We start from the raw sequence: 25,936 nt of genomic DNA, 5'->3' as shown, positions 1-25,936 counted from the left end.
GGAAAAAAAATCTGACTCTGTAGATGGAGTTAAAACCATAAACTGGTGTCCAGCAAAATAAGATGTGAACTGAGAATAAACAGATCCAGAAATGCCAAGTGTTGCAAGGCGTGCTAAGAGAATTGAATGACTGACCAGATCGAACACAGCATTACCACAGTGAAAGGTGGCATAAATATTCAAAGAGAAGCAATGATTGTTTTAATAGAATGACCAAATCAGAACCCTGAATGTGAGGGGTGAAGAAAATTTGAGGCTTCAACATGTTGTGTTAACTGGGAGAAAACTATTCTTTCAGTGAGTTTTTAGAGAAAAAGATATTTGAAATCAGCCTATAGATAGGAAAATCAGTAGCTCAAGAGAGGCCTTCTTTAAAATAGGGCAAACAGCTGACATCTTCTAAGCATCAGGGACCATACCTAAACCAGGGCTTTTTTGAGGGGGTACTTGGGGGTACTGAGTACCAGCACATTTTCCATTGTCTGCTAAAATTGACCCATGGTACTCAAGTTTTAATGAAAGAGCTCAGGCTCTGCACACAAATTCTACCTTGTCATAGATTCTGTGACTGATTGTAGGGGGCCTGGCTATTTTGGGGTGGGTCCCTCAGTGATCACCCCACCCCCTGAAGGGTGTCCTGGCATTTGAGTACCGGCACCTTTTTCGGTAGAAAAAATGCCCCGCCTAAACCATACATATTAACACAGGAAAAAAACCATAAGTGGGAATGCTAAGCCATGAAGAAGGCAAGGGATCCAATGAACACGTCATTTTCCTAATAGAAGTGTAGGTCTTAGTAAGAATAGTCATGGAAGGCAAATGAAACTTAAACCAGGAAGGCTGCATTAAAGGTTGAGACTGGGATTGAGGCTCACAGAATAGAGATGATGGAAAATCTGGGGAGTCAGAAGAGGGAAGTGGGGAGAGTGGGAGATATGCCTTAGTAGCTTATCGCTAAAATGCATGGCAAAAGTGGTCACAGTTAATGAATGTGGAATGGACCAATATGGGTCAAGAGTAGCATACATCTAGTAGCACTATAAAGATTATAAGTAATAGTAGCAGTAGTAGTAGTAAAGATGAGACAAGACATAATGCCTCAGACTGATCTGCAGATTTATGAATGTGGTGTAGCATTTATGATGAGCAGATTTTAATTGAGACCAATAGGTGTGGAAAAGATTGGGATAATGAGCAAGAACACTATGAGAACATAAACCATGACCCTTTCAGCTTTCATAATTGTTGCTTAGTTAATCTCAGATATCCCTGATACTAGGGTTTCTGGGAAGAAGTAAGGGCAGAAAAAGGGACACACAGATCAACCATAGAGCATATGCTAGAGTCCCAAATGGACACTTGAGTGTCCATAGGTAAATCAGAAATTTCTGTTTGGAGTGCAGTAGACAGAGGGGAGATGACAGAAGCATCTGTGGTAAATAATGTGCATTCATGCTTGTTATCACATAGTAATAGAGTAGCACCTTTTAGTAAATCTGTATTGAGTAACCACAAATGCATACCACTGGTTTCCAGTAAATGTGTCAATGCAGAGCTAGTTACATTTCTGCAGACCACATCAAGGTTTCATGCTAGGATATTTAGCATAACAATTAATGTAAAGTGCAAATATTATTTTCATATTTAAAAGATAGCTATTTATCTTGTGAACTACTAATATTCATATTTGGCTGTCTTTCAATATGTGAGATCTTAATCCAAGAAAAGCAATTGGCCTCTTGCTAGAGATTCAAACAATGTTCACAGTAACTGAATACATATTGAAGATTGTCTTATGAGTATAGAATATATTTTCTTATGCATTACTGTACTTCTATTAGAAAGATATCAAATGTATTATGAAAGCATTAGAAATGTATGAATAGCACAGGTATTCTGTCAATTAAGAATAATAAGGCAGGGTACCAATGCTATACAGAACAGATTCTACAGTAGAATGTACAGTTGATCAGCAACTAGCACAGAATCTGATGGCTCCCACTTTCCTAAGACTTTTCATGAGGACAGCATGTAAAAAATATCTTTTGCATTTCAATCAGTACTGATCCAAACACAACATTTCTGCATGGCACAACACATGGAAATAAGCTCACCTGCAAAAGGCTGCTTGTTTCATTCTTTAGGTTGGATCCTTCTTTTTCAGCAAGTAATATTCCAATGCTGTCAGCAGTAGCAACTTTAGTTAGTGTGTTATTTTGACCAGTCACTTTCAGGAAACTAAACTCATTCATTCCTGGGTCTGAGGCTAACCAGGTATTATATGAGTAAGGTAAGGTCCCATCACTGTACCCTGGTGGAAATGTGGGCCCATCCTTTGAATAGCGATCAGCACTTAAACAGAGAAAATGTGATCTTCGAAACTTAATAATTACCATCAGGATACCAGTCAAAAGGAATAATGAGCAGATCAAAGCCAAAGCTATTATTAAATAAAAATTTAAATTAGGCTGAAATTTAGATTCACTGGAGAAATCACTTAAATCAGGTAAAACTTGTTGAATGTTTTCTGAAAATACTATATTGAGTGTCACTGTGGCTGAAAGACGAGGTTGCCCATTATCCTTTACTAAAATAACCAGCCTTTGCTTCGCCGAATATTTTTCCGTGAAGATGCGAGATGTTCTGATTTCCCCATTGTGGACTGCGATGTTAAAGAGTGCTGGTTCTGTGACCTGAAGCAATTGATAGGACAGCCAGGCATTGTGGCCAGAGTCAGCATCAACAGCTACCACTTTAGTTACTAAATACCCAACATCAGATGAAGGAGGAACAATCTCGAACAAGACCGACCCATCAGATCCGAGTGATGGGTAAAGAATTTCAGGAGCATTATCATTCTGATCCAAAATGAACACATTCAAAGTGACATTGTTGCTAAGTGTTGGAGATCCACTATCTTGGGCCTTCACAAGCACTCGAAAGTCCCTGAACTCTTCATAATTGAAGGAACGTTGAGCATAGATGATTCCTGTCTGTGAGTTGATGGCTACATAGGAAGAGAAGGACCCATCTGCCACTTTGTCATTTAATATGCTGTAGGTGACTTTAGCATTTTGGTCCAAATCCAGATCGGAAGCATTTATACTATAAATGGAACCCCCTGGGGGATTGTTCTCTAGAACATAGGCCATATAGGAAATACTTTCGAAAACAGGTGCATTATCGTTTATATCCGATATTTCCACATGAATTGTTTTTCTGGCAGAAATGGGAGGGGATCCCTTGTCAATGGCTATTACAGTAATATTATATTCAGCGACTTTTTCTCTATCCAATGGCCCATCTGTGAGGAGTTTGACGTAATTATTAGAAGATGACACTAATTTAAAAGGAATGTCCTCATGGAAATGACAGCTGACTTCTCCATTTAGTCCAGAATCTCTGTCGTTGATATTAATAAGTGCTATGACTGTACCAGATGGAGAGTCCTCCGGAACAGGAGTGGAGACAGACATAACTATCACTTCGGGAGCATTGTCGTTCTCATCAATGATCTCTATTAAGACCTTACAGTGGACAACCAGCCCCCCACCGTCTTTGGCTTCAATAATCATCGCATAACGTTTTACCTCTTCATAATCCAAAAGTCCCTTAACTCTAATTTCACCAGAAACAGGATCCAGACGGAATTTCTGACGGGCACTGTCTGGTATGTTTTTGAAAATGTAGGTGATTTGTCCATTTATACCTTCATCAGCATCACTGGCTTTCACCTGAACCACTGCTGAATCATTTGGCATATTTTCCTTTATGCTAATTTTGAAGACTTCTTGACTGAAAATGGGGGAATTATCATTCACATCAATAACAGTAACGTAAACTTGAACTGTTCCGGTTCTGATAGGGTCTCCTCCATCAAAAGCCGTTAGGATCAAGGGGAGAGTACTTTGCTTTTCCCGATCTAGTTGTTTTTCTAGGACAAGTTCTGCATGTTTGTTGCCATCGCTGTTCTCTTTAGTATGAAGTACAAAGAACTGATTCGCACTCAGTTTATACTTCTGAAGTGAGTTGATACCAACATCTAAATCTACTGCATTTCCTAGAAGGAAACGCGCACCTGGTAGAGTGGATTCGCTTATCTCTATATCAACATTATGTTTGTTGAAAACAGGAGGATTATCATTAATATCCTGGATTTCAATTTTCAAGTGGAAAACATTTAATGGATTTTCAATAAGCATTTCTAAATTTAAGATGCAAAGAGCTGTTTCCGCACATATTTCTTCTCTGTCTATTCTTTCATTCACATACAGATTGCCATTTTTTAAATCTACAACAAAATGTTGCCTTTTGTCGCTAGAAGCAATGCGGAGATTGCGAACTGTGAGCTGTCTGACATCCAGTCCTAAATCTTTTGCTATATTTCCTACGAAGGAGCCGCTCTCCATTTCTTCGGGAATTGAATAACGAATTTGTTCAGAAGCTACTTGGCAGAAACAAAAGAATAGGAAGAAAGCTCTTACTTGCATACTGGTTCCCGCACTGGTCTTCTTGCGATTTACTCCCATGTCCGCCCAGTAAAACGTCGTTAAAATTGTACTGAATTCTATCATCTTCATTTTCAGAAATAATTTCTTCCAGTGCTCTATAGTCTACGTTAAAGTCACTAATAAGAATAAATCTATTTCTCTAGGTATCTGAAATGTTATAATTATTTCCACACTCCTTCATTGTCTTGTTTCCCTTTCTGAACCTCACTGTATGAATGTGCAATGGAGGCTCCAATTGATCTCTTATTCCAAATTTTCTCCTCATTAGTCAACAGCGACACACTGAGTTTCAGTCTAGGAACTACAGCAAATCTGATCGCTGAAACAAATTACAGTTTTTTTAGAGATTCTTTTTAAATTTCCAGAATCCAGATATCTGAAAAAGGACAAACACTTGAAGCAGGTGTAAAATATACTTCTGGGCATTATCAGAAGCAGCTACAGAACAAATTGTTCATGAAACGAGAGCAAAGGATATTTTATTTTTTTATGACTGGGTGAAATTGTTTCTTTTCTAGCATTTCTTGCATTCACAAGATACTAATTCATTCCCAGCTATATAAAGAAAGTTACACAGCAGTTCTATGCATTTATATTGCTGCTGATCCAGAGGTACAATCTCCTAAGTGGACACCTCACTTTCTAGCATTAAAATTATAAAGGTCAGCAAACGCTTACTAAAAGTGTAGGCTTAGAGGTGTACAAACGATGGGTAAAAATAAACATGGATAGAATTTAAAGTTAAGAAAATTAATTTTAAAAAAGTTATATAACATTCACTTCACTTTCAAAGTTTTTATATTCTTATTTGTAAATCACTTTATTTAAAACAACAAACTGGATGAAAACACATTCTATACACCATATTTTATACTGTGCATATTAAAACTGTTTATTTTAGGAACATATTTAAAGCCAGATTCATAACAGAGAAATTGCACATTCTATTAAATAACATAATACAAATGCTAGACTCCAAAACTGTTGGTTTTCTGAAATGCTTGGCTTGTTTTGATTTGCAAAATGTCACAGAAAGAGGAAGATAGGATATCTCGGAAAATTGAAAGAAGCTGAGAAAACAGTCAGCAGCTTGAATATGCTAATGAAAGAAAAATTACCTGAAAAGGAAAAATAGGGGGTCAAGATTTTATTTTAGATATATTAGTGACAAGGGAAAGTGCAAAAGTGAGGAATTTGTAGAAGCTAAAGAGGAAAAAGTGGAATTATTTAAGAGATGAATTGCATATGATGGACTTGTCCTGAGTACAAACCTCTTAAGGGGGATGTGAGCCCCTTGCCAGACAGAGATGTGAGCATGGTGGGACTGATAAGGCCTAGCGTGCCTCCACAGCAATGAGTTAGACTAACAGGAAGGGGTGATCTAGCTTGTTATATGGGTCCCAAGGGTTTAGTTGGGGTGAGACCCTGCAATTGGCAGGTTATTAAACAATAATTTGGTACAAAGAAACTCAAGCTGGGATTGCATCATTCCTAGCTTGAGGGCAGGGATGATTTCATTATTAATTTATGTACCTTCTTGGTCCTCAGAGGTGGCTCTCCCATCCATCATGCTCTTTCTGTTAATGTCACAATTTTGTCTTGTTCTTTCAGTTGTTTGTTGTAGCTGTCACAGCGAAGATGGTACCCAAGCAAATGTTCATTTACAAAGCTGTTTATTTCTTGGGGCTTTAATTTTTACTAGGTGGTGATCATTAAGCCCCACTGCTGTGGGTTTTGACCTGGACATTGGCATGGAGGCCAATGCGAGGTCTGGAGGGCCCCAGTTGTCATGGCGGGGAAACCAAAGGTCAACTTAAAGTTTATCCAGATAACGTATATGGGTTGGAATTTATTATTATTTACAATGTTAACAGCTTGGGTATTAATTGCTATGCTTTTACATTTTGCACAATGAATGAAACTGTGGCCTGTTTAATACCACAAACAGTCTGGAGTTTCCTTATTAGATAACTAGAATTGGCCAGATCTTTAGGGGCTAGATTCTATATGTATGGTACCAGAAAAATTCACATGGTAAAAAAAATACACCTAGGTGTATTCTCTAAAGTACGCCTAAATTTTATAGAATAGGCATAAATTTCAACACATTATATAGAATATGCTGAATGTCTCTCCACATGACCAAATTTGGTCACATCCATTTAGGCCATGTTTTACTTGACATAAATCCCGATGCCTAAATTAGGTGCAGAGGGCCAGAGTCTATATATGGCACCTAAAATATCTGTATGGAACTAAGCATATTCTATAAGATTTAGGTGTTGGATATAGAATACACTTAGTTGATACCGTGGCACCTAAATCTACATGTGCCTATTTATGCCAATAAAAACCTGGTGTAAATCTATGCATGTAGATTAAGGTGCACTGACGTATATTCTGTAATTATGCATAGAAATTTTGGAACGCCCAGGAAACGCCCATTAACACTCCCATAAACATGCCCCTTTTAAGCTATATGCATTTATTTTGAACTGTGCGCTTTGTGATTTAGGTGCAGTTCTTTATAGATTACGCTTAGTGATTTTCACGTATAAATTGTAATTGTTCCCAATTAGTGCTCCTTACTGCTTGTTAAATGCTGTTAAAAATGCTGATTGGCTTGTTAAACCAATTAAGTTACGCGCATATCTCCGCATAGAATCTAGGTGCATATATAGAATCTGGGGGAGAGCGGCTATATTCTATAACAATGCGCATAGATTTTAGAAATGTGCCCTTTCAACTATGTGACTTGGAATTTACCTGCACCATGTTACAGAATACACTTAACGAGTTGTGTACATAAATATTAATGCCAATTAATGCTGATAATTGCTTGTTAACATCCAATTAACAGTGTAGATTAGCTAGTTAACCAATTAAGTTATATGCATTGTTATAGAATATTCTTCGATTTCCATGCAGAAATTAAAGTACGATATATAGAATTTGGGAAAAGTTTAAAGTATTTTGATATTAATTTAATTGTGCAATTGTATTTATCAACAACGAGTTTCTTAATGGTGGTATCATGCAGATAAGGTATGGTTTCTCTTTATCAAACAAAGCATCTTGGTGGCAATGGTGGTCTTACATCCCCTGTTAATTTCTGTTCAGTGTTCATTGAGGAACAGCTTAAAGAAGGATTATGGAAAACTGTCATAAATAAGAACAGAAGTTAGATAAACCTCAAATTCAGGTGGAGCTAGCTACATTAAAAGTAGATAAAACAATGGGACTGGACAGCATGCACCCAAGTGAATAAAGGACACATAGAGAAGTACTAGCAACATCACTGTTTGGCTTTTTCAATGCTACTTTAGAGTCAGGACATTAGATGGATCCCGCCAGCCCTAGATGACCTGTGTTTGGAGAATTTTGGAAAATGTTGCGTGAAGAATACTATGACTGCCGGATGAAGTGCACACACACGACAACCTTAAGATAAGTGCACCTTATATAGAAACATTGAAGAAGTGTTTGAATAGGCATTTAGTTTAGCATTTCAGTCCAGTCTAGTAGTAACAATTGCATCTTCTTCTGTATTGCACGACACATATGCGATATCTTTAAAAATATAGAACAGGTATAAGGTGTCATACACGTGTGATAAATGAAACTACTGTTTGTGAGGAGTGTGATATGAAAGATATTGAGCAAGAACAGAATTGACCATTGGAACAACAACTAATGCTGCGTTAGATGGGAAAGACAGTTGATTTGAGTTTTTTTAGCTATATAATGATGTATGAGTAAATGTGTGTATGTGTAAGTGTGCTTTTCTTAGAAGGAAGGACATAGGCAAGGTTGATTCACTTTGTGAAAATTCATATGTTTGAATTTATGTGAAGGGGCATAATCGAACGGAAACGTCTATCTGCATGGGCGTTTATCTCCGAGAACGGGTCCGTGAAGGGGTGGACCGAACTGTATTTTCGGAAAAAATAGACGTCCATGTTTTATTCGACAATTTGTGAGCTGGGCGTTTTTGTTTTTCAGCGACAACGGAAAATGAAAGCGCCCAGCTCAAAAACGAATAACTCCAAGACATTTATTCGTGGGAGGGGCCAGGATTCGTAGTGCACTGGTCCCCCTCACATGCCAGGACACCAACCGGGCACCCTAGGGGGCACTTCTACAAAAACAAAAAAAAAAGGTAAAAGAGCTCCCAGGTGCATAGCACCCTTACCTTGTGTGTTGAGCCCCCCAAATCCCCCTCAAAACCCACTGCCCACAAGTCTACACCATTACTATAGCCCTAAGGGGTGAAGAGGGGCACCTACATGTGGGTACAGTGGGTTTGGGGGGGCGGTTTGGAGGGCTCCCATTTACCAGCACAAGTGTAACAGGTGGGGGGGGATGGGCCTGGGTCCACCTGCCTGAAGTCCACTGCACCCCCTAATAACTGCTCCAGTGACCTGCATACTGCTGCCAGGGAGGTGGGTATGACATTTGAGGGTGAAAATAAAAAGTTGTGAAACTGCATATTTTGTGGTGGGAGGGGGTTTGTGACCACTGGGGGAGTCAGGGGAGGTCATCCCCGATTCCCTCCAGTGGTCATTTGGTCATTTAGGGCACTTATTTGGGCCTTATTTGTGGAAAAACAGGGTCCAGGAAAAGTGCCCTAAATTCTCGCTACAAACGCATATTTTTTTTCCATTATCGGCGAAAGGCGCCCATCTCTGATCGGCCGATAACCACGCCCCAGTTCCGGCTTCACCACGCCTTCGACACGCCCCATCAACTTTGTCCGCATCCGCGACGGAGTGCAGTTGAAAACGTCCAAATTCGGCTTTCGATTATACCGCTTTATTCGTTTTTGTGAGTTAAACGTCTATCTCCCGATTTGGGTCACAATATAGGCATTTTTCTATTTCGATTATAAGCAGGATAGTCACCTAGGTAGTGGTGATATAGATTGAATTGTGTTTTATAGTTGTTTGGTGTTGTAAACTGTGCTTGGTTTGCCACATATGGTTGCCATTGGGAGCAGAAGGTGTGTCTACATTCACACAAGGTGATTTTCAGTGATTGAGAAACTTATCCACCCTCTAGGAAGTGCCTATCACCACATGGTGACATTCCTCTTGGGTGAGTTTTTGCTCTGAGAATTTCTCCTTTACAGCCACTCACTATTTCTATTTTATTAGATACTTTATTCAGCATATTGACACCTTCCCATGTCCTTCTTGACTTTTGATACCCTGGTTTGTTGTGTTTCATTTGAGCAATATTAAGACAGGCATGGAGATGGTTCATTCAAAAGTGAGGGCTCTAGACTTTTAAAAAAACACACACACAAAAAAAACCCAATAATTTTGTTAAGATGGAATACCTCATTGCCGGAGAACGTGGTACGGGCGGTTAGCTTGACGGAGTTTAAAAAGGGGTTAGATAGATTCCTAAAGGACAAGTCCATAGACCGCTATTAAATGGACTTGGAAAAATTCCGCATTTTTAGGTATAACTTGTCTGGAATGTTTTTACGTTTGGGGAGCGTGCCAGGTGCCCTTGACCTGGATTGGCCACTGTCGGTGACAGGATGCTGGGCTAGATGGACCTTTGGTCTTTCCCAGTATGGCACTACTTATGTACTTATGTACTTAATAAGAACATCTGAGCGAAGTAGAAAAGCAGTAGGCAAAAATAAAAAAAAACTATTTTAAGGGAAACAAACTTTTTAAAAGGAAAGTAAATAAAAGAGAAAAAGAAGGCCACTTTGGTTCGCCAAAGTAGTAGTAGCTGAAAGAGTAAGGAAAAAAGAGTTTAGAATGTATAAACTACAAAAGGTTGCAGAAAGAAGAAAACAGGCAACAATATCTGGAAAAGCTATGAGAAGCTGGTAAAGTAGTCAGGAAAGCAAAGATGCAAATGGAAAAAAAATAGTCAATACAGTTAAAAAAAGGGGGAAACATTTTTTTAGATATCTTAGTGATTCATTTGTATTTTAAAAGATCTCTGGAACTGCTTTTGGACATAAAGGGGTATGTTTATTAAGGCACGTTAGCTTTTGTAACACGTTTTTAAAGTTAAGGCACATTAAACACTAACACACCAATACATTCCTATAGGCGCATTAGCATTTGACGCTCGTTAGCATTTAACATGGGTTAGCATTTAACATGCGTTAAAAACACTAACGTGCCTATAGTGTGCCTTTGTAAACACAGGCAAAAATGTGGATTTTGCCAGATATAACAAAGGTCAAATAACAGAGGAGGCATTAAAGCAACAAGCTACAGAGTTAGGAGCCTCCTTTCTATTGAGTTATCTTTGCAAATATGTAATATGTTATGTGGAGGTTAAATATGTATTTTTTGCTCCTGATCAGCTGGAGTCTTTTGTTGAGTTAATAAAGCTATGTTTGCCTTCTACTTAAGGTTGCAGAAAATTGTTGGAAGACCCATGAGTTTATCATGTTAATTGGCTTTATTGATTTTTTTTGTTTCACTTTTTTATCCTCTATATTACTGTCCTCTGCTCCTCACTTTATTGTGGTCTAATTAAAAGAGGGTTGATTTTCTTGCCATTTGTGGTGTTATTCCTTTAAAAAAATTATATGCTGTGTGTTTCTGTAGTAAGTTCTGTAGTAAGTTTATTCTTGTGAGAAATTGTTTTTGAGATTTATAAATAAAGAATTTAAAAAAAAGATATGTTAGTGATAGGAGGAGGTGCAAAAGTGATATTGTGAGTCTCAAGGGTGAAGGGATGGAGTATGTAGAAGTTGATAAGGATAAGGTAGAATTGCTTAACAAATATTTCTGTTCTGTTCTGTGTTCACAGATGAAAGTCCAGGGATAGGACCACAGAAGACAAACACAAATAGGAATGGAAGTGTGCTAGTCCTTGAACAATTTTCAAAGGACTTTGTTTGAAAGGAGCTAGATAAACTAAAGATAAACAAAGTGATGGGGCTGGATGGCAAACAGCTAAAAGAGCTTAGGGAAGTTCTGATGGCTCCAATGTCTGACATATTCAATGCTTCTTTAGAGCTGGGATTGATGTGGTCTCTCCACAAAAATGGAAGTAAGAAAGAAATTGGGAACTACAGACCAGTTAGTCAATCTCTGTGGTAAGTAAATTAATGGAAACTTCTAAAACAGAGACTAGTATGTTTCTTGAATCCTGTGGTTTTACTAGAGTTAGATCTTGCCTGACAAATCTGATTAATTTGTTTGAATGAGTGACCAGAGAATGATGAGAGAGAGAGAGAGAGAGATGGTGCACTTAGATTTTAGCAAAGCCTTTGATACAGTTCCACATAGATAACTTATAAATAAACTGAATATTCTCAGTATGGGTCCTAAAGTGACTAAGTTAGGAGCCGGTTAAGTGGAAGCAACAAAGGGTAGTGGTAAATGGCACTCAATCTGAGGAAAGGGACATGATAAGTGATATGCTGCAATGATTGGTTCTTTGTCCTGTTCTTTTTAACATTTTGGTGAGCAATATTGGAGAAAGGCTATCTGGTAAGGTTTGTCTCCTTTGCAGATGATATCCCTGATGGTGTGGATAACATGAGGAGACACCTAGCAAAGCATGAAGAATAGTCCAGAATTTGTCAGCTAAGATTTAATGCTAAAAAAAAATGCAGGGTCATGCATTTGGGCTACAAAGGCTGGAGAGAGACTACAGTTTTGGGGGTGAAGTACTTTTCAGCACAGAAGAGGAGTGTAACTTGGAGGAAATTGTATGTGATGATCTTAAGGGGGTCAAACAGGTAGAAAAGGCAATGGCAAAAGCCAGAACTATGCTTGGGTGCACGGGAGAGAAATGGACAGCAGGAAAAAGAAGATGATAATGCCTCTGTATTAATCTCTGATGAGACTTCATTTAGATTACTGTGTACAATTCTAAAGAACATACAATCAAAAAGATATAAACAGGATGGAGTCAGTCCAGAGGGTGGCTACTAAAATGGTCAGTGGTTTTCATCATAGAGAGTATGTGGCAGACTTAAATATCTCAATATGTATACTTTGGAAGAAAGGCAGGAGAGGGGAGATATGGTAAAGACATTTAAATAATTCTGTGGCATAAATGCACATGAGATGAGTTTCCTTCGATTGAAAGTAAGCTCTGGAATTAGGATGCAAAAGTTGAAGGTGAAAAGGAACAGACTGACGAGTAATACTTCTTCATGGAAAGGGTTGTAAGGGTAACACCCCATATATAACACTATATAGCACTATATATCACTGAAACATGTTGCACTACAATTCAGAATCTAGCTAGTTAAAACTTCATTGCAAAAGCCTATTGCACTACAGACTATAGACGTGGCATAAGGTCATAATGATTAGGCAAGATTTTGCGAAGGTCTGCAAGAAATTCCCCTGCCAACTTGGCTGATGAAATAGGTAGGCAGCTGTGACAACATTTGCTTGCTGTTTATTGGAACAATGTTTTTTGGTCAAGCTGACTCTCCAGAATGATGCAAAAAGGACAGTTTTGGTTCTTCAAATTATAAAATTTGAAACAAACAAGACTGTTGTGATAACCTTTGGGGTCAATTTCTCATCCATGAACTGAATATAAGAAGCCTCTTGGGAAACAATCTGGAGAGATTATCTGAAGATCTGTTGATCTGTGGATCTGATGACAACTGGACTCCCAGATATGAGCTGCCATGCCTCAGAGATCTACACAACTAGTAAAACCATGGCTCTGCCTTGCATTTTCCCCAAGAGAGACCCTCCACAGTGTGCCAGCCAGCCTGCACCTGTACCTGAATCTGCACCTGCACCAGCCTACATGTCAAGGTCCAGAGAAAGCTGCACTGTACAGGTCCTGCCAGCTCTTCCATCATCTCTTCAACTCTAGCATTTAAGGGAGGACCATGCTTCACTGGCCAGATTGTAACTGTTACTATTTTTTGTAGTTCTGGGGGAGATAGGTGATCCCAAACAATTACTGGGCCTAGGGTATAAGGTGTGCACTCTCCTTTAGCTATCTGATCAGTACTCATTGCTTTTCATAGTTTACATAGCATTTGTACATTATTTTCACATTTATATTATTTTACCTTGATGACCTGAACATGTATACTCTGGAAGAAAGGAGAAACAGGGGTGATATGATACAGACGTTCAAATATTTGAAAAGTATAAATCCGCAAACAAACCTTTTCCGGAGGTGTGAAGGCGGTAGAACGAGAGGACACGAAATGAGATTGAAGGGGGGCAGACTCAAGAAAAATGTCAGGAAGTATTTTTTCACAGAGAGAGTAGTGGATGCTTGGAATGCCCTCCCACGGGAGGTGGTGGAAATGAAAACGGTAACAGAATTCAAACATGCGTAGGATAAACATAAAGGAATCCTGTTCAGAAGGAATGGATCCTAAGGAGCTTAGCCGAGATTGGGCAGACTTATACGGTCTGTGCCAGAGCCGGTGGTGGGAGGTGGGGACAGTGCTGGGCAGACTTACATGGTCTGTGCCCTGAAAAGGACAGGTACAAATCAAGGTAAGGTATAATCAAAAAGTAGCACATATGAGTTTATCGTGTTGGGCAGACTGGATGGACCGTGCAGGTCTTTTTCTGCCGTCATTTACTATGTTACTATGTTACCTGCTGCTATTTAAATAAACAAGCTATCTATTGTTTATAATATTTCAGCCTTTTCTCTATTACTTGTCAGTATAATTAGGGCTGTGGACTTGGATCCATAGCTAAAGGAACATATAATTGTTTTCTAAATGTCAGAATGGTAATTTATACTGGCTTCCAATCAGATACCGCATTCAATTTAAGCTTCTCCTTCTTACCTACAAATGCATTCAGTCTGCTGCCCCTCACTACCTCTCCTCCCTCATCTCCCCCTATGTTCCCACCCATAACCTCCGTTCACAGGACAAATCCCTCCTCTCTGTACCCTTCTTCAACACCACCAACTCTAGGCTCCGCTCATTCTGCCTCGCCTCACCCTATGCCTGGAACAACTTTCCTGAGCCCTTACGCCAAGCCCCCTCCCTGCCCATCTTCAAGTCTTTGCTTAAAACCCAACTCTTCAATGCTGCATTCGGCACCTAACTCTTCCGTTCACTAAACCCAGACTGCCCCAATTTGACCGCCCCTATCGGACTGTCCATCCACTTGTCTCTTAGATTGTAAGCTCCTTGAGCAGGGACCGTCCCTCTATGTTAAATTGTACAGCGCTGCGTAACCCTAGTAGCACTTTAGAAATGTTAAGTAGTAGTAGTAGTAGTAGTTATACTAAAAGTTCACCTTCCTATTTGCACTGCTTTCTGGTGTGATCTGTTTTGCTCCCATAGATTTGGAGGTTCTACGAAGATACTACAAAGTAATTATAATTACTTATATTTAAATACTATACTGACACATGAGATTAATGTAGAACCTTGCATCAAGTAGCTATAGTTCAGGTTCCTCCTTCCCACATGCATTACTTTGCAATTGCTCACATTAAACATCTTCTGCCATTTGGATGCCCAGTCTCCCAGTCTCATAAGGTTCTCTTGTAATTTTTCACAATTTCACAAATGTAATTACCTCATTAGTTCTTTCCATATATAGATCACTTTTAAATATGTTAAAAAGCAGCTGTCCCAGCATAGACCCCTGAGAAACCCCACTATCAACCCTTCTCCATTGAGAATACTGATAATTTAAACCTACTCTCTGTTTTCTATCTTTTAACCAGTTTTTAATCCACAATAAAACACTACCTCCTACCCCATGACTTTCCAATTTCCTCTGCAGTCTTTCATGAGGCACTTTGTCAAATGCGTTTTGAAAATCCAGATACACAATATCGACTGGCTCATATTTATTCACATGTTTGTCACCCCTTCAAAGAAATATAGTAGACTGGTAAGGCAAGATTTCCCTTAATTAAATTCATGATGGCTTTGTCTCATTAATCCATGCTTATGCATGTGCTCTGTAATTTTGTTCTTTATAATAGTTTCTACCATTTTGCCCGGCACCAAGATCAGGCTTACCAGTCTTTAATTTCCCGGATCACCCCTGGAATCCTTTTTAACAATCAGCATTACATTGGCCACCCTCCAATCTTCTGGTAACATTCTTGATTTTAAAGATAAATTATAAATTACTAACAATAGTTCTGCAAGTTCATTTTTCAATTCTATCAATGCTCTGGGTTGTATATCATACAGTCCAGGAGATTTGCTACTCTTCAATTTGTCAAATTGCACCATTACAACCTCCAGGTTTACAGAAATTTGATTCAGTTTCTCTGACTCATTAGCATTGAATACCATGTCTGGCACCGGTATCTCTCCCAGATATTCCTCGGTGAAGACCGAAGCAAAGAATTCATTTAATCTGTCACTATGGCCTTGTCTTTCCTGAGTTCCCCCTTTATCACTTGGTCATCCAGTGGTCCAACTGATTACATTGCCAGCTTCTTGATTTTAATATACCTAAATAAGTTTTTACTATGTGTTTTTGCCTCCAATGCAATCTCTTTGCCTTCCTTATCAGCGCTTTGCATTTGACTTGCCATTCCTTAAGCTGTTTCCTATTACTTTCAGTCGGATCCTTCTTCCATATTCTGAAGGATTTTCTTTTAGCTCTAATAGTTTGTTTCACCTCACTTTTTAACCATGCTGGCTGTCATTTGGTCTTCCTTCCTCCTTTTTTTTAATACATGCAATATATTTGGCCTGGGCTTCAAGGATGGTATTTTTGAATAGCATCCATGATTAATGTAAATTTTTGACCTTTACAGCTTCTTCTCTAAGGTTTTTTTTCCACAGTTTTTTTCATTTTATCATAGTCTCCTTTTTGAAAGTTAAATGCTAATGTATTGGATTTCCTGTGTGTCCTTACTCCAGAGCTTATATGAAATCTGATCATGCTATGATCACTGTTTTCAAGTTGCCCCAGCACCATTACGTCCTATATCAGATCATATGCTCCAATAAGGACTAGGTCTAGAGTTGCTCTTCCTCTTGTTGGCTCCTGAACCAGCTGTTTCATAAAACAGTCCTTGATTTCATCAAAAAAATGTACCTCTCTAGTATGCTCTGATGTTACATTTACCCAGTCAATATTTGGGGTAATTGAAATCACCTATTATTATTATTGTGTTCCTCAGTTTATTAGCCTCCCTAATTTCTGATAAAATTTCTACATCTGTCTGTTCATCCTGACCAAGCAGATGGTTAGTACACTCCTATCACTATCATTTTCCCCTTTACACATGGAATTTCAATCCATAGGGATTCCAAGATGTGTTTCAAGTCCTGCAGAATTTTTAGTCTATTCAATTCAAGGTCCTCTTTAACATATAATGCTACCCATCAACCAATTTGATCTACCCTATCAATGTGATATAATTTATATCCTGGTATGACAGTGTCCTACTGGTTATGCTCCTTCCACCAGATCTAATGGATGCCTATTATATCTTTTTTTCATTTAGTACAATATATTCTAACTCTCCCATCTTATTTCTTAGGCTTCTGGCATTTGCATATAGACATTTCAAATTATGTTTGTTGTTCCTATTTACATCTTTCTCAGCAGTTGAAAATCTGTCTGCTATTAATTTACAGACACCTTGTCTACTATGGTCTCTATTGCAAACTCACTGTTGGGATGCCCTATCTTCCTTGTTTTGGTGATATCTGTAAAATATACCTTATTCCAAACCATGCGCATTTGAGTGACTATCGGCCTTCCCCCAGTTTCTAGTTTAAAAGCTGCTCTATCTCCTTTTTAAATACCAATGGCAGCAGCCTGGTCACACCCTGGTTAAGGTGGAGCCTATCCTTTTGGAATAGATTTCCCCTTCCCCAGAATGTTTCCCAGTTCCTAACAAATCTAAAACCCTACTTCCTACACCATCACCTCATCCACACATTGAGACTCCAGAGCTCTGATTGTCTCTTGGTCACTTGCAAATGCCCAAAAGTTTTGGGGTCCAATAAAGCATATGATTCTCCTGTATAAAACTGTCATGACATTAGAGCATCCCAGTGTTTATGTACAAAATTGAGCAAAGTTATTTACCAGTATGATCGAGTGCCAGACTATATACAGAAAGTTAAAAGAGTTGCCTTCTAATGCATTCCCCATGGCAGAGACAGATGATGTTTAATGGATACACACACATCCCCTAGATATAAACAGGACATTGTATCTCTTAGAAATTTTAAGTAAACACCCACTTGAGGGAATCAGGTTAGTGAGGCCAACAGGTGAGACAAATATCAGATCCTAGGATGAGGAATCTTCAAAGAATACAGTATATATTCCTCTAAGTTTTATGAGAATTCCCCTACTGGAGTAGTTAGGCTGTATCAGGGACCTAACAGGGATGAAAGAAGTACTGGATCCCCTCTACCAAGTAATTTGAGTGTCGAACAAAGCAGTTAATATCACAAATGTCAGTGTTTCCTAGTAATCCTTCAGTTCAAGTAAGGAAAAAGAAGGAGCATCCCCTGAATACTGAACACTGAAGAAGACCTCAGCTTGAATAGGCAATGCCATCAGCTGAGAAATTTGAATAAAACTAACAAGAAGAACCTGTACATACACCTCCACACAGCATTAAGAGAAATCTTCTAACATCAGTAGAATAAACAGTAACATAGCCAGAGTCTGGATGCCTCCAAGGTAAGAACATTTATTCATTCTTGCTTTCCCTCTGTTAGGAGATGGCCCTACTCCTGGAAGTTGAGGGAATATTTATTAAGAGATTAAATCTATACCTGTTGTTGCCTTCCCAGTTTTAACGCCATTCCAGTCTAAAAATGTAAATAGGATGAGTTCTCGTTGTACCTGACTGGAATTTTAAAAGCTTTGAGCTTAAAAGTAAAAGTTACTGAAATAAAGTTATAAGAAAGGCCCAGAGAGACTGTTGTCTTGCTTGTTATATATTGTACCTGGCCATGTTAAAGCCTCAACTCCTCTAGGGGTAATATCACTTAATGTCAGAATGGCGTTATCTTTTGACCCATTGTGTTTGTAAATTGGCAGGACTGAGATATTTTATCATGGGTAAGTTTATTTTACAACAGGTGATATAAATTGTTAGCTAGATTATAGCAACTGTTCCCCTGTTATGCATGAATGAAAGAACTCACTGATTTGAATAACAAGCCTCAGTTACATTCTATTTAGGTATAAATGTAACATCCAAATGCTGAGTTCTTGAGTTAACTAAAACAACACATATACCATAATACATTTGTCTAATTTAAATGTGTATTCTTCTGTACTGTGTGCTTTTAGTAAATAAGTTCAGCTAGAACATTTGTTATTTGATTTAAAACCATTATCTTCATAAATGTCTAGGGACTTTTTGGTTGATAAAGGCTGGACACCTTTTCTGCTATTAATAAAAAAAAAATAATAATAGCAAAATCATTAAAGGTCTGAAGCCTTACTTTGCTTTGCTAACTCTCTGAATAAATTGAAAGTCTTCCTAAGTAAAAGCATATATCAATCTGGTATCTTGGCTAGGAGAGTGTTTTATATCTGCCAAGGTGAGGAATTTGTAAAGTACCCAGTCCTAGATTCAAGAGGTTCTTATCTGTCCATGATATGTTACAAGAATGTGCTGAGTTAAAATATAACTAGATACAATATGGATAAAAATTGTGTTGTGCTATGTCACATTAGTAGTCTATTAAGACCTCACTAAGGGACCATGTTACCAAAAGGTGATAAAAGTTGGCCTGTGGTGGCAATGGTGCATGGGATTGCTGCGAGCCAAGGCCACCTTTTACCACCACTTTTTAAAAAATTGGTGAGCAGCCATTTACTGCTAGATCCCTTATTGTGATGGTAACCCAGCAGTAATCAAGCAGCGTGTGGCACTGCCTGATTACCACCGGGCATGCCCCCCAGTGCTAAAAAAATTAAAAGGTATTTTCTATTGCCAGAAATGGCAACACGGGAGACCTGGAACTACTGCCGAGCGCCTAGGTGAGCCAGGTGGTAGGGCTGATTTGCCGCAAGCCAAGCCGGCAGTAGTCCTACCGACCTTTCCTAAAAGGGCCCTAAGTTTCTCTACACAAATAATTGTTGTGTGTGTACATGTAAATCCAACATTTAAAAAGTTAAAACATTCTATAGCTCTATATATGATGCAACCATATTACTAAACTACCTTCTTAAACATCTAATGATGCCCAAGAAAATGCTTTTATAAAAAATGTTAAACAACACTGAGAAAATACCAAGGGGCTGATATTCTGACCACGAGAGGTAGCCGGGATGCTTCCCATGGTCAGCACTGCACCGGGATATTCAATGCCATTTCTGGTGACCAGCATTGAGAATATTTGGTTTATTTTTGGCCAGTTCTAACTTAACCAGTGAAGTCTATATTCAGCGCTGGCTGGCTAAGTTGAAACCGACCAAAGATAGACCTGCTATTGACGTGGCCATATTTGCCTGCCAAACTTAGCCCGAGATACGCTGAAAATCAGCAGACACCCAGTTATATCACACGATATTCAGCAGCTAACTCCTGCTGAATATCACCAGATAGCCAGATAGCCATCTATGTGCCATTTAACCAGCCAGGTACTGTTCCTGGCTGGTTGAATGGTTTTCATTATTGGGGAGGGGGGGGGGGGGATGTGCAAATCTTCACCAGAAGAAAAGATAATTAATTTTGATGTGCTATCTTTCCAAAAATGTACAGAGAAAATTCTCTACATTCGGCCACCCCCAGTTAATGTTAAAATAATATTATCATTAACCTGTGTTATTTCTAGAAGAAGACAACAAGGAGTTTATCGCAACCTTTTTCTCCTTATATTCTGTCTAGGTGACCATCAGGCTTATTTTTGAAAGAGAAGAACGCCCATCTTTTGACACAAATCGGAAGATGGGCGTCCTTCTCACTGGGTTGCCCAAATCAGCATAATCGAAAGCCGATTTTGGGCGTCCCCAACTGCTTTCCATCGCGGGGATGACCAAAGTTCACAGGGGCGTGTTGGAGGCGTAGCAAAGGCAGGACTTGGGCGTGCCTAACACATGGGCTTCCTTGACCCATAATGGAAAAAAAGGATGTCCCTGACGAGCACTTGGACAACTTTACCTGGTCCTGTTTTTCTTTCGACCAAGCCACAAAAAGGTGCCTGAACTGACCAGATGACCACTGGAGAGAATCGGGGATGGCCTCCCCTTACTCCCCCAGTGGTCACTAACCCCCTCCCACCCTCAAAAAACATCTTTAAAAATCTTTTGTGCCAGCCTGTATGCCAGCCTCAAATGTCATTCTTAGGTCCATCGCAGCACTATGCAGGTCCCTGGAGCAGTTTTAGTGGGTGCAGTGTACTTCAGGCAGGCAGACCCAGGCCCATCCCCCCTACCTGTTACACTTGTGGTGGTAAATGTGAACTCTCCAAAACCCACCAGAAACCCACTGTACCCACATATAGGTGCCCCCCGTAAGGGCTATGGTAGTGGTGTACAGTTGTGGGTAGTGGGGTTGGGGGGCTCAGCACACAAGGTAAGGGAGCAATTTCTGAAGTCCACTGCAGTGCCCCCTAGAGTGCCCGGTTGGTATCTTGGCATGTCAGGGGGACCAGTGCACTACGAATGCTGGCTCCTCCCATGACCAAATGGCTTGCATTTGGTTGTTTCTGAGATGGGCATCCTTGGTTTCCATTAGAAACGACCAAGTCTAGGGACGACCATCTCTAAGGACGACCTAAATTTCAGGATTTGGGTGTCCCCGACCGTATTATTGAAACGAAAGATGGATGTCCATCTTGTTTCGATAATATGGGTTTCCCCGCCCCTGCGCTGGGACATTTTGCGAGGACGTCCTCAGCAAAACTTGGGCGTCACTTTTGATTATGCCCCTCCACATCTGCACATTGTTATGCCACAGCCCATGGTGCTATCTTGCAAGACGGGGGTATAAACAACATTAACTTACCAATCTTTGTGAATGGAATGTGTGAGAGTTAACCCAATAATTGTTAACACATATGAGGTTTGCAAAAGTTGTTAAATGTGGCATGATTTTTAAGAACGTAAGTGTCGCCATACTGGGACACACCGAAGGTTCATCAATCCCAGTATCCTCAGTGGCCAATCCAGGTTACAAGTACCTGGCAAGATCCCAAAACAGTACAATGCATTTTATTTGTTGTCACCTTCTTTTAAACTAATAGCCACGCATTATACTATGTCTTGACCAATGTTTTCCAAAACTTGTTTTCTGTTTGTCAAGCATTTTTAAAGTATTTTATGTTACCATTGACCTGTCCAGGCCACATGTTGCCTGCTTTACCAAAGGATCCTTGACATTCCCAGACTTTTATCGGATCTATTGTTACTCGAGAATTATTATGTTTTCCCCATTTTCTGATTGAAAATGGCTAACTGGTTTTGCTATAGCAATGAAATGAAAAAGAATCATGACTCATAAATGCACATGCAATTTTAAGTTACTATTTTGCTTTTCATAGCATGCATTTTAAATCTGAATTCAGTACAAGTTGGTCACAATAATTACGAAACACTATTACAAGTGCACCATGTATTTTGAAGGATGTACCAGGCTCCTTCCTATTGTCTTATTGCATACCTCTGCTGGTCCAGGTATAGAATAAGTACTCTTGCACCAAACCTTTCTGTTGTCCTGTTGCATACCTTTAATGACCCAGGTATAGCACAGGTACCCCTGCACACTTGACACAAGTATTTTAGACAGGCTTACAAAACATATGCATATATATGACTTTGTGGGTGACTGGTTTAAAACATTTTGGGGTCCTTTTACTAAGCTGCAGTAAGTACTAATACACTCTTACCATAACTTAAAAGTACTTACCATGGGAAGTCTTGTGGTAAGTCTGGAATTAGTGCATGCAAACCGTGTGCTACGTATATTTTCAGTTTTATGGCAAAGAGAGCATGGCAGGTGTGGAGAGTGGGAATGCCAGCACTGATCAGTTAGCGCATCATACACTAACAGAGTAGCCCATGATTAGTGCATAAGCCCTTACCACCTACAAAATAGATGTCGGTAAGTGCTCATGTGCTAATTTGTTTTAATTGGTGAGTGCTAATGGCAACATTAACATGTGCATTTTCAAACTACTATAGCAATGTTCTGTCGTATGATTAAATCCAAATAATGTAAAGGCACAAGAAACTAATAACAAATCAAAGTTGATTTTTACTGAAAAAATATAGGAGGAAAAGACTTCATGTGCTCACAGTCACGTGCTATAATAGCATGGATTCAAGTTCCAATGCTGAGCTTTCTTGTCATTACTCTGAAAAACCTCCTCATTCAAACCTTTGTTTATCTGCACTTTTCTATTTACTTTTTTCAGCTTTTTTTTCTTACTATTCATAAAATGCTAGAAATAGTGAAAGGCAACTTAACTTTTTTAAAAAAGTAAATAGCAAAACGCAGATAAATAAAGGTTTGAATGAGGTTTTTAAGTTGCCTTTCAATATAGTGTAAATAGCAATAATGTAATAAAGGATAAAATTCTATAAATGGTGTCTAAAAAAATCAGTGCCAAAAAATAGCACTTAACGTTATTCTATAAATGGTGCTTAAAGTTAGGTGCCATTTATAGAATAGCACTTATGCCAGGACCCACGATTAAGTACGAGCATTTACACCAAGTGAAACATGGTGTAAATCCTTGCACCTAATTTAGACACAGATCCTCATTATTCTATAATAGGGTGCACAAGTTGAAGGAACACTCTTGATCTCCCAATGACCCTCCTCAGACCCTGTCTCCTTTTTGGAGCTGCATATAACACTTACTTCAGATCCCAGTGCCTAAATTTAGATGCCTAAATTTGAATTAAGGCTAATTAGCACTGATAGATTGTTAGGACCCAAATTTGTGTGCACAATTTATTGCACCATATATAGAATTGGAGGGAAAGTGTATAAATTAAATACTTTAAATACAATTTTGAAAAATGTGATTCTCACCTGAACTATCTGGCCATCTCCATAATTATTTAGCATATTTCCATCCCTAGTGAAGTCTTTTTTCTCACAAGTCTGCTTATCATCCAAAATATATGAAGAACTCTCCACAGGAAATTTGAACTGTCTTTCCCTAGAGTCTGTGGTTAAGTAAAAGTCCTGAGAGTAATTCTGAAGAAAATCTCGGACTCCATCTACCTCTACGTAGTGGGAGGAGGGAACAGCATTGAAGTTAACAGTGGAAGATTGAAACATATTGGAATTTCTCCATCTGCGGAGTTTTAGGGTCAGCAGTACTATTATAAAGGTAAAAAACAAACAGGATATAGCAGCAATGGCGATAACCAAATATAGAGTGAGGTTGGATTCCACTTCTGTAGGAACTGTCAGGCTTTTTAAATTCGAGAGAGTTTCGGAAATGTTGTCTGTCACTACCACAGTAAGTGTAGATGTAGCAGAGAGTGGTGGTTGGCCATTGTCTTTCACAGAAACTATCAATGTTTGCTTGAGAGTATTTTTTTCAAGAAAGAAGCGAGTTGTTCTGATTTCTCCATTGTGAAGTCCCACAGTGAACAGACCTGGCTCTGTAGCTCTCAGCAATTCATAAGAGAGCCAAGCATTCTGTCCGGAGTCAGCATCAACAGCTACCACCTTAGTTACCAAATAACCAGGCTGGGAGGAACGAGGTGCCAGCTCTATTCCAGGAGAATCATCCATGGGAAATGAAGGGTATAAAATCAGTGGTTTATTATCATTTTGGTCCACTAAAAATATATTAACAGTGACATTACTACTGAGGGATGGAGAACCTCCATCTTCAGCCTTCACTTGAATTTGAAACTCTCTGAACTGTTCATAATCGAAAGAGCGTAAAGCATAGAGGATTCCATCTTCTGAGTTAATGGAAATATACTGGGACACTGGTAATTCATATATGTGACCCTCTACAATACTATAAATTATTTTTGCATTTTGATCATGGTCTGGATCTCTAGCTTTGACAGAATAGAGTGAAAATCCTGGTGGATTATTTTCCGCTACGTACACGTTATAGGAAGTTTGATCAAAGACCGGAGGATTATCATTTATATCTGAAATCAATAGCTGAATACTTCGTGTTGTAGAGAGAGAAATATCGCCTTTGTCTGTTACTTTGATAGTTATATTATATTCCGAGATCTCTTCACTGTCCAACTCTCTGCTGGTTACTAAACTGTAATAGTTGCCGAAAGACTTCATCAATTGAAACGGAAGGTTATTTGGAATGGAACAAGATACCTCCCCATTCGCGCCAGAATCTATGTCATTTACATTGAAAAGAGCAATTGTTGTTCCAGCGGGACTATCTTCTGATACTGAGCTGAAGAGAGAGGTTACTGTAATTTCTGGGGGGTTATCATTTACGTCGGTGACCTGTACTAGAACTTTAGACCTAGAATAGAGGCCACCGCCATCTTTTGCTTGAACTTCCATTTCATAAAATTGCGATTCCTCAAAGTCCAGATTTCCCACAACTGATATTTCTCCACTCTTTGAGTTCAGTCGGAATATTTTGTTAGCTTTATCCGAAATTTTCCAAAATAAATAAGTTACCTCTGAATGTATTCCTTTGTCCATATCAGTAGCGTTTATTACAACTATCACAGTATCTTCGGGCACGTTTTCTCTTACAGTCACTTTATATACAGATTGGGTAAAAACTGGAACATTGTCATTTGCATCCAGAACATGGATGGTGATCTGAGCTGTTCCTGATCTGACCGGATTCCCTCCATCAGTCGCAGTGAGAATTAAATGGTGAACATCCTGGTCTTCTCGGTCCAGAAATTTATCGAGAGCCAGTTCAGTAGACTTAACACCATTAACCCCCATTTTAGTATCCAATGAAAAATGTTTGTTTTTGCTAAGCTGATAGCTCTGAAGAGAATTAGTACCTACGTCTGGATCTTGTGCATCCTTTAACGGAAAACGTGTTCCTAGGGCTGCTGTCTCGCTGATCTCCAATACGATTTCCTTACTGGGAAAGGAGGGTGAATTATCGTTTACGTCTTGAATTTGAACTTCAAACAAAACAATCTTCATTGTATCCTCAAAAAGAAGCTCAACATTTATGAGACACTCAGTAATCGGTCCACAAATGTCTTCTCTATCAATTTTCTCATTAATGTTAATGTTTCCGGTTTTTAAATCTAGGGCAAAATACTGCGTCTTACCGTTGTGAATAAGACGAGCTCCACGATCCATCAAACCTGCTGCATCCAATCCCAGATCCTTGGCAATATTTCCTACGAAAGAGCCCCTTTCCCTTTCCTCTGGAATCAAATACCGAATTTGTTCAAAAGCTGTACTGCATGCAATAATAACTATAAAACAGAACACCACTTGCCATTTGAAGTCACGGTATCTTTGTGTCTCGGTCATTTTAATCCAGCTTGAAAAATCTTTCAGATAGTATTTCGAGTCAAATTTCCCCGTGCTGCGTCCTACCTTACATCCAGATTCCG

The 25,936-nt window shown here is 39.1% G+C and overlaps 1 protein-coding gene and 1 pseudogene across 1 annotated transcript in view; both read right to left on the bottom strand.

Annotated features, from left to right (window-relative positions):
- The window catches only part of LOC115476840, a 411,909-nt gene extending 385,985 nt beyond the window's left edge, over positions 1 to 25,924 (bottom strand). The window contains exons 1-2 of the mRNA XM_030213413.1: positions 23,436 to 25,924; positions 2,115 to 4,613 (exon numbers count right to left, since the gene is read on the bottom strand). Coding sequence (XP_030069273.1) covers positions 2,115 to 4,613; positions 23,436 to 25,853 — 4,917 coding nt within the window. The 5' untranslated portion in view covers positions 25,854 to 25,924. The remainder of the gene's footprint in view (positions 1 to 2,114; positions 4,614 to 23,435) is intronic.
- Positions 1 to 25,936, bottom strand: part of LOC115476834 — a 557,863-nt pseudogene that overhangs the window by 344,677 nt on the left and 187,250 nt on the right.

The sequence above is a fragment of the Microcaecilia unicolor genome, chromosome 8 (genome assembly GCF_901765095.1).
Source record: "Microcaecilia unicolor chromosome 8, aMicUni1.1, whole genome shotgun sequence".
Taxonomy (NCBI): Eukaryota; Metazoa; Chordata; class Amphibia; order Gymnophiona; family Siphonopidae; genus Microcaecilia; species Microcaecilia unicolor.
The sequence above is the reverse complement of the archived record's forward strand: the minus strand, read 5'-3'. Positions and strand labels throughout refer to the sequence as shown.